This window comes from Agelaius phoeniceus, chromosome 12, assembly GCF_051311805.1.
Source record: "Agelaius phoeniceus isolate bAgePho1 chromosome 12, bAgePho1.hap1, whole genome shotgun sequence".
Taxonomy (NCBI): Eukaryota; Metazoa; Chordata; class Aves; order Passeriformes; family Icteridae; genus Agelaius; species Agelaius phoeniceus.
This window is the reverse complement of record NC_135276.1, coordinates 10450001-10458697: the sequence shown is the minus strand read 5'-3', so window position 1 is coordinate 10458697 and position 8697 is coordinate 10450001. Positions and strand designations below refer to the sequence as shown.

The 8697-nt window shown below is 51.6% G+C and overlaps 1 protein-coding gene across 6 annotated transcripts in view; it reads left to right on the top strand.

Annotated features, from left to right (window-relative positions):
- The first annotated feature begins 2943 nt into the window (after window positions 1-2943).
- SALL1 (spalt like transcription factor 1) overlaps window positions 2944-8697 on the top strand; it is a 17875-nt gene continuing 12121 nt past the window's right edge. The window contains exons 1-2 of one of the 6 annotated variants that reach the window (XM_077184894.1): window positions 2944-3080; window positions 5118-5210. In XM_077184894.1, the coding sequence (XP_077041009.1) occupies window positions 5135-5210 (76 nt within the window). In that variant the 5' untranslated portion in view covers window positions 2944-3080; window positions 5118-5134. Of the gene's footprint in view, window positions 3081-4119; window positions 4182-4368; window positions 4571-4719; window positions 5026-5117; window positions 5211-5765; window positions 5998-8697 lie in introns of those variants that run through there. The other 5 variants (XM_054640975.2, XM_077184896.1, XM_077184895.1 and 2 more) reach the window with 5 other exon arrangements.

The window sequence follows — 8697 nt, the reverse complement described above, 5'->3', positions numbered from 1 at the left end:
ACCTGAAATTCAGCCTACCTGAAATACCCTCTAATTTTTTTTAACCCCCAAAAAGGCATATAAGGGATAGAGTAATACCTTGGGATCAATAATAATGTTGGAATCAAGAATCAAGACACTTTCTCAAGTATATGGTATTTAATTTAAAAAAAAAAGTTATTTTTTTAACACAGGAAAGAAGACATTCTGAGATATATGTATATATATATGTACAAAGATATCAGAGGAAATAATGATGGGCTTGAGGGTGTGAAAGTATTTGTAATTACTAGCACTCTCTAGTCCTGTAAAAGTGCATGGAAATCTTTTGCAGTGTTGCATATTTATCTTTCTGTTTGTTGTTTTCCTGCCTAGTGGGCTGTACATACAGAGTTACCCATACACTGATGCGCGAGATTTTTTTTACTCCTTGGGTTTTAACATTCTTGCCCGAGTGAGAGAATTTTCCATCCAGCTTGTTTACTTCATGATTTATTGCTAAATTGACAGAGTCCTTCGGAGGCATTCGTGTTAAATTTGAAACAAACATATTTAATGCTCGCGTGTAATAAAACAGCTAAAAGAGCAGATTAAAAAGATATGCACAGAGGGGTCTGATTGATTGAGGGATTGATTTTACTACTTTTCCCGTAGGTGGGTAGTGATGGCTGTAAATCTCCTGATAATCATTTCAGAAGCACCTTCATCAATAAACTCAAAAGGGACAGCTAGGTGTAAAAATTTGCCAGCCATCAGGTCAAACAAAAGGCAGCAAATGTGTAAAGAAACAATTGAATTGAATAATCCCACCTTGGCTGGTTATGGCATTAGTCATTTTTGTCTCGGGGGCGGAGGAGTCCCCATCACTGCGATTCTCAGGGATTTAGGGCAGAGAAAGGGAGAGGTTCCTTCCCTCTATTTTTTTTTTCCTTTTTGCTTTGACTAAACCCGTATTGCTTACGATTCAATTATGCGGGTAAAAGCTTGTGTTTGCGAGCAATGATCAATTATTAGTTGTCAGTAATAATGGCGAAGGATTCAATTCTGGTGCCCCCTCCTCTTGTTTTTTTTTTTTTTTTTTTTCCTCTTTCTTTCCCCTGGAGAATTGCTATTAGAAAATTAAACAAAAAATTAAAAAAGGCAGAAGAGAGCAAGAAAGGGGGAAGCTGACAGCATGCCCACAAAAGTAGTCCTACGTAAAGCCACAGAGTCACAGGACTTGCAATGTCCACAGTGAATAGCGTGATCCGGGCTATTGATAATGAAACAATTCCGGAGAGCTGGTGCTCGCTGCCCCGGGGTAGCTGCGCCCCAGGACTGTCTCAAAAGTTTATTATACATCGGAGCATAAAGCCAAGTTCCCAGCTGACTGCAGCATCTGGAAGCCCCTAATTACACACATTTCTAAAATATATGTAACCTGTGTTAGCAGACAAACGGCGAACTTGCGAGGTCAGCTGGAGCGCCGTTCGGAACTCCAGCGAAGTGTGGCTTTTTCAGTTAAAACAGAGGCAAACAGAGAACGCAGAAAAAGGAGGAGGAAGAGAAGGAAGGAAAAACCCCTCCATAAATAAAGCCCAAGCGCCCTGCAGAGCGGGAAGCGGGTATTTTGGCAGGGCGAAGGTGCGGGCAGCGCTTCGCCGTGCGGGGCCGGCGCGGAGCCGCAGGTTGGGCTGCCCCGACCCTCGCTCGGCTGCGGAGCCGCGGAGCCGCGCCCGCCCCGGGGCTCGGGGGTCATGGGCACGAAACGGGAAATCAATGGCATTTCCTCCCCCCCACCCGCACCCCCCGATAGTTATTGAAGACGTTTTATAACTACGAGGGGATCGTGCGGCTTTTAACTCCGTCGTGCTAAGGGTGTTGCGTCTGTTCGCAAACCTGAATAACAATAATCCAGTCTAGTGTGATGCATCTCATTGGAATCGTCTCTCAGCAGAATGAACTGCAAATTATCCCCTGTTTACCATCTCCCTTCAGTGCTCATCTCAATGAACTGGAGATCGATCCCCACCACGGGTGTCTTGCAGCCAGGCTGATTTGCATTGAAGCACATTAGAAAGCCTCCCACCTCCATTAAAAAGAATAATCCGAGAGGGGGAAAAAATCTCCAAGGTGTGGCGGGGAGGGAAAAATATGTCACTGTCATTCGGAGCATCGAGAGGGAAAACCCGGGATCAGAGTATTTACGCTTGTGAACTCTCACAACTTCTGTTAGAGACAATGACGTTTAATTGATGTATTGCTATCAACAACAATAAAGACCGATTTTTCTCTAGCCCTGGCACTGCTGCTCTGCCCCCACCCATTCCCCACCCCTCCCGGCCCCCAGCGAAGGAGAGGAAAACAAACAATAAATAATCAATCGGTCTTGGATGAAATACCAGGCGCCGCTTTAACACTAGCGAGGAGAAGAGAAACGAAAAAAAAAGTTGTAAAACTTAATTTCTCCAAATTAATTTCTTTTTCTTTAAGCTACTCTTTTTCGTCTTGTTGTTGCTGTTGTTGCTTTTTTAATTACCTGTCCACGGCCGCCTTTTTCCAGCCACGAAGCAAAGGTACTGCTCATCTGGGGAAATTTGTCTCAAGCTTAATCGGCAAAAGTATAATGAAATTGTGAACGCGAATAATTTTGGGAGATCGTCTAGCTTAGAAACCGTAGGAAGCTAATGGAGTGATTGATACAGTTAGAAATACAGGCATAAATGTGCAAATAGATCCGTGTGGGTATTTTGTGTGCATCTACGTGTGGCTAGCAGTGAGTAAGGAGTGCGTTTCTGTGCGTTCAGGTTCGGTTTCTTTCCCACTGTCTCAGGGTACGGAGGGTGACAGCCTGCGCTGAGTGTATCCATCTCTGCCGAAACATCTCTTTAAATATTCAGTGAAAAATAATGTCATGTGAAGTACCACCTATAGCAACATTATTATCTTCATTCTTCAACATCATCCCCGCTGATAGCTTCGTTTGTCTTTTTCTCAAAATCTACTGTACCGAATGCTGCGGGGAGGGAGGGGGCTCGCCCTGTGCAGAAATGAAAAGAAGCGTCAGTGACCACTTTGCAACGCTGACTAAATACTGGAGTGGCACCTGGGAGGATTTTTCGGTTCGTATGCGTTTGTTTGGTTGGGTTTTGCGACTGTTTTTCTTCCCCCCACCCTTATTGATAAACGTTTTACAATCTCTTTCGTTTAATAATGAGAAGAAAACGCCAGTAAACCGGTTCCTCGAATGGGAAGATTTGTCGCTCTCTCCTTTCTCCTCTCGCTCACTCTCTAGGCTTTACCGGCTCATTTGAAATTGAAATGAGTTGGATCTGATCAGCCTCTTGCTTTTACAGAGAGTTTGTTAATATTAATACGGGAAAAAGGAGTAGCTTCTATAGAAGAGTAAATAATCCAGCGGGGGGAGTGGGTGGAGAGAGCACTAGATGGGTCAGGGTGGAGGGAAAGAAACGCCTGTGCTCCCGCTTCTGCCGGTTCAGCTTATTTTACAGAGTAACTTTCCGTGCCCGCAGCAGCGTGACGCGCGGAGGGGCGCGGAGAGCGGAGCTCAGGGGACACCCACCATTTACCCACAGCGTATGTGTATCGCTGGGATATACGAGATATTAAAAAGAGCCTTGTTTGTAGCCTCTGTGCAACTCTACTTTTTATTCCAAGCTCGTGACATTTGTTTGTGAGAGGTTCCTCCTCGCAAGTAACACATGGGCGGAAAAGTTTGGCCGCGGCAGGAGCGCGGTGCCCGCAGGGTCCCGGCGCCGGGAGCGCTGGGGACCGGGCACAAGGAGCGGCCGTGGAGAGCGCAGGGGCTCCGGGACGGCCCCGCCGCGCCACCCTCAGCCCGGCCCGGCCCGGCCCGGCGGCTCCGCCTGCGCGCACCGCCGGCACCGCGGGCCGGGCCGTTCCGCTCCGCTCCGCTCCGCGCTCGGCGCGGCCGGCGGCGCCTCCGGCGGGCAGATGCGCGTCGCTCCCACGTCCAAGAGGGAACAAAAGTCAGGAGCGAGCCGGGGGAGGGGGGGCCGGGGGAGCGGAGCGGGGCCGCGGAGCGGGACGCGCCCCCGGCCGCGGCCCCGCCGCCGTTCGCACCGGGCTCCCCGGGCGGACTGACGGCGAGCGCAGCCAACCCGCGCGGCGCGGGGGCGGAGCGGCCGCCTGGTCCGCCCGCCGCTCCCAGCGGCGCCCTAATTGTCCTGGGAATGTGTGAGGTAAAAAACAAACCCTTCCTATTTTCAGCACCCCTCGGGCCGTGATATATGGAAAGAGAAGTGGTGGTGGGGGGGGGGGTAGTGGGAGAGAGACCTGGGAGAGGGCGAAATGGATTTTTATTTGTAAAAGCGGGGACAAGACGAAGGGGGCGGGGGGGGGGGGGGGGGAAGTCACCAAAAAAACAAAACCAAGAAAAAAAAAAATTACACCAGAAACTTTTTTGCAGCAGCGGGACGGAGCGAGCGGCGGCCGGAGCGGGGCCGGGCTCTCCCCGCGCAGGCACTTGCCGGGTGCGGGGCCGATCCTCCGGGGCCGCTGCTCCCTGCCGGCCGCCCCAGCCCTGCGTCCTCCCCCGATCGATTATTGGTCACCCTGCCCCCCTCCACCGGTGCGGACTGCGGGCGAGGCGGGGGGAGTTAAAAAAAAAAAAAAAAAGAAAAGAAAAAAAAAAAAGAAAGAAAAAAGAAAAGTGAAACGCAGGGCAAAACTGCGGGAAGGAGGGCGGGAGGCGCGGGGAGCCCGTCGGGGCTGGAGGAAGGGGCGAAGGGAGACACATTCCTATAGTAACCGGGATGGCGCGATGCAGCTCCAGCTGGTTGCTAAGAGGGTTAAACTGTATCCAAACAGCTTTGGGGAAATCCAGCCCCTTCTCCTGCCACATGGATCGACTCATTGGGTGGGAGCGGCGGAGAGACAAGGGTCTCCAGCAAATCAGCGCCTAATTGATTAAGGCGAGCTGGTTTGAATAGAGCTGGCCATGTGCCAATCGCCTTTCAAAGAGCCCCTCTATGATTAATCGCAATGCATTATTGATAATCATAATTATAGCAGGACACATGCGCGGTGCGCGGAGGATCGGGGAGGCTGGGGGGGGGAGGCTCGATTTCCGTAATTTTGAGAAGATTTTTTTTTAGTAATTTTTTATTCTGCCCCAGCTGATGTTTGAGCCAGCATGTCGCGGAGGAAGCAGGCGAAGCCTCAGCATTTCCAATCCGATCCCGATCTGGCCTTGTTATCCCAGCGAAATGGTGAGTTCTTCTCCTCTCCCTCGCACACATTTTAACACAAACACACACAAAATAGATGAACTTACCTTGCGGGGAGTCGGAACCGCGCCGGGCGCTGGTGCGGGACAACAGGATCTCCCGGAGTTATATGCGGGGGGGAGGGGGGTCCTTCTGAGGTTTCGGTCCAAGTTCTTGGGTTTTATCTTATTTTTTTTAACTCAGCGTTTTGTTTCGTCTGTTTCTTAACGAAACTCCAAACTCTTTCCGTTTTTTGATGTTTTCCCTCCGCCCTCTCCCAGCGGGGCGGTCTGGCATCCTGAGCCCGCGGGAGATGGATCCGCGCCCCCCGCGTCTCTCTCCGCGCCCCGCGGAGCTGGGAAACAAAGTGGGGCTGCGGTGGGGCGGCCGATCCCGTAGCCCCGCGGGACGGATGCCCTGTCCGGCCACACACGCTGCCCGCGCCGTCCCCCCGAAAGGGCCGGAAAATCCCCCCCGGGCACCCACTTTCTCGCCCGCCTCCCCCACCCCCCCGCGGACCCCAGCGCTCCCGCACCCCCCGCTCCCCCGCAGTCCCGCCGGGCGGAGGACGCTGCCCCGCAGCCCCGGCCTCCGGCTGCACCAAAGGCTTCCTGGAGGCGGAAAAGTTACCGCGGCCGCCGCCGGGCCGGGCCGGGCCGCGGGGGGATCGCCCCGTCCCGGGAGCTGCCGCCGCCGCGCCGGGCTCCGCGCAGCCGCCGCGCTCAGAAGGGACTCGGCGGTCGCAGCGCGGAGGCTCCGGACAGCGGGGAGGCGATTTGCTTTCCCTAAGGTTGTGTTTTTTGGGTATTTTGTTTTGCTTGTTTGGGCTTTTTTTCCTACGTCTCCCGCTTCCCTCCAAGCCGGTAAGCGAGGGATGAACGCTGGCTTTGTGTCCGCCAGGATTTGCAGAGGGAGCGTGTGAAGTATCTTTTTCTTTTTTTTTTTCTTACTCCCTTTTTCCCTCCCCTCCGGAACAGGGGGATTTCGTAGGAGTTCGGCACAGCCCGGCGGGCGGCGGAGGGGACGTGCCTCCCTCCGCCCGTACCTGTGCTGGGACGCGGGGCGACAAGTGGTCGGTTCGGGGCCCGGGGCAGCGTTCTCCCTGCCCCTGCCAGCGCAGGCTCCGGCCCCCCGGCGGCCATGAGGAGGGCGAGGGCCGGGGGGCCGCGGGGGGACCCGGCGGCCGCGGGTGCGGAGGGCAGCGCGGCGCTGAAGCGCTTCAGGCGGGCAGGTAAGGGAGGACCGGGCTCGGCGGAGCCCCTGCGCTCCCGGCCCGGCTCCGCCGCTCGGAAGCACCGGGCGCTTCCCGCGGCAACTTCCCGGGGAAGCGGCGGCGCGGGACCCTCCGCGGTCGCGGGCGCTCCGCGCCCGGCCGTGCCGGCAGCGCTGGGCCCGCCGAGCCGCCGCCCGGGCCCCGCCGCCGTGCCCGCGCCTCTCGGCCGCGCCGGGACAGCGTGCGGGGCTCCGCGCGTGGAAACGGGGCGGAAAGTTTGCGGGATGTTGTGCCTCGCTGGGAGCATTTACCCGGCTTCCGAAATGCCCTGAATGCCCTTCTTGCACACCAACAAATAGATCAGCACTGGCTCCGCGGAGCTCTGCGAAACGTTTGTTAAAAGTCATTTGGGTCCTGAGAGTCGATTTGGGGGTTTTAAGTGAGTTTTGTGAGCTTTGAATGCACTCGAGTTTTACCAGTTTCCTCAGCATAATCCCCTTTCTCATCTCAGTAAACGTATTTATTTTTCTTACGATATTATTCCCACTTCCGCTCGAAGTTTGGAGTAGCAGTTGGAGAAGCGTTAGTTTTTAGTTGTCTTTCATCGGCCTCCTGTGAAAGAATTTGGAACTTCTTAAAGTGAGCAGAGAAAAGAAAAGCAGAGAGGGATTTTTTTACATCTTCACTTCGTATGATTGCATCTTTTGACATTTGCTATCTTTTTTGGTTTGTTTTTAGTAGGTGGAACAGGTCAAAACCACTTCAAAGTATCTTTTTTTTAAAGTAGCCGTTTTCTTCTGTTTTTAGTCTTTTGATCTGATTTTGCACATCGTTTTCAAATGAAGTACAGTGGGAGTGTGAGAAAGGAATGTTAACTGAGCAGCTTTCCTGCCTGTTGCTAAAGGATGTCCTTGAAGTAAGTTGGATCTTGCCTGAAATGATGGCATGGAAGTGAAGCTTTTGTTTCGTTTGGGTGGCTGTCGTAAGTTAAAGAAGAGAATGACGAAGTTTATTCTGTTTAAAAACTATCGACCAGTTTTCTAGGAAAAGCAGTGTGCTCTACTACAAAATCTGTGGTAGCCTCCCCTTTCCCTTCTCCAGTCCCGGTGCCGGGTTGTGGCTGGTTTCCACGGCTGGACGCTGAGTTTAGAGTCAGTTGTACAGAAGGTGTGCTTTGTGATGGTGCTGCAGGCTCAGAACGCTGCAGAAGCATTAGCATAGAGCTACCCCCGCCTTCCCGGGCTCCCCGGCCCTGGCAGCAGCTCCTCACTTGAGCAACACGAGGTGGGAGAGCTACGGCCGGGACGAGTTTGCGTTATGTGCCTGTGAAATTGCAAAACAAAACTTGGGAATTCCGAGCGCTTCTTTCTTCTCCTTTCACGCTGTGAGTTCAGGTTTGCTAATCCATGTCCGTCTTGCACAGGGTGCAGCGAGGGGAGCATCGCTCCTCTGCGGAGTTACACTTGCAGTAAGGTACTGCTGGGCAGAATTGTGAGCGAATCCGTAGAGTGGCTCCGTGAAAATTTCTCGCATCTGATTTGAGTTCCGGTTTGTTAAAAGTTTCTGCTATGGTTTCATACCTAAAGATCAATAGGGAAAAAAGTTCCTCACACTGCATCAGCATGTTTTGGTTTGGCCTTTTTTTTTTTTTTTCCTTATCTCAGTCTCTCTCTTTTTTTTTTTTTTTTTCAAAGTTCAAAGCTCACGAGTTCACTCCCACCAGTAAGACTTTTCACTTTAAAATATATTTCTGGTGCAATCAATGGATAAGTACGTTTACCCTTGTAAAATCCTGTGTATGTGCACATTTGATAAAGTTCGTGTTGGAGTAACCAGAGCATCTCTCAAATTAATAGCAGAAATTACTTGCAGCATAAATTATATTCAACAAGTAACTAATTACTGGTAGGAAGTGGGTAAGAGATCGTGGGATTATTTCCTTTTGTTAATAACTGCTGCCACTTTCATGACATTTTAGATTTTTTTTTCTGGTTTCTTGGAATTACATTCCGAATCGTAAAAGAACATTTTTGGGGTGCAGTGTTCCAAGGCAAAAGTTATATTGGAGAAATAAACCATCTAGACTTTGACAAAGAGAAAATATTTACTGCCCTTTCTTTTAAAGCCTCATCAGAACCAGTGCCCTTTCATGTCAATAATGGATTTTGGTGAATTCCTGCTACAGCATTACGATCACCCACATAATTGTTACTGGGCCCATGAAATAAAAGAAATTAGGATTGCTTTCCTCAGTGGGATCTGGAGGACAGGATGCTT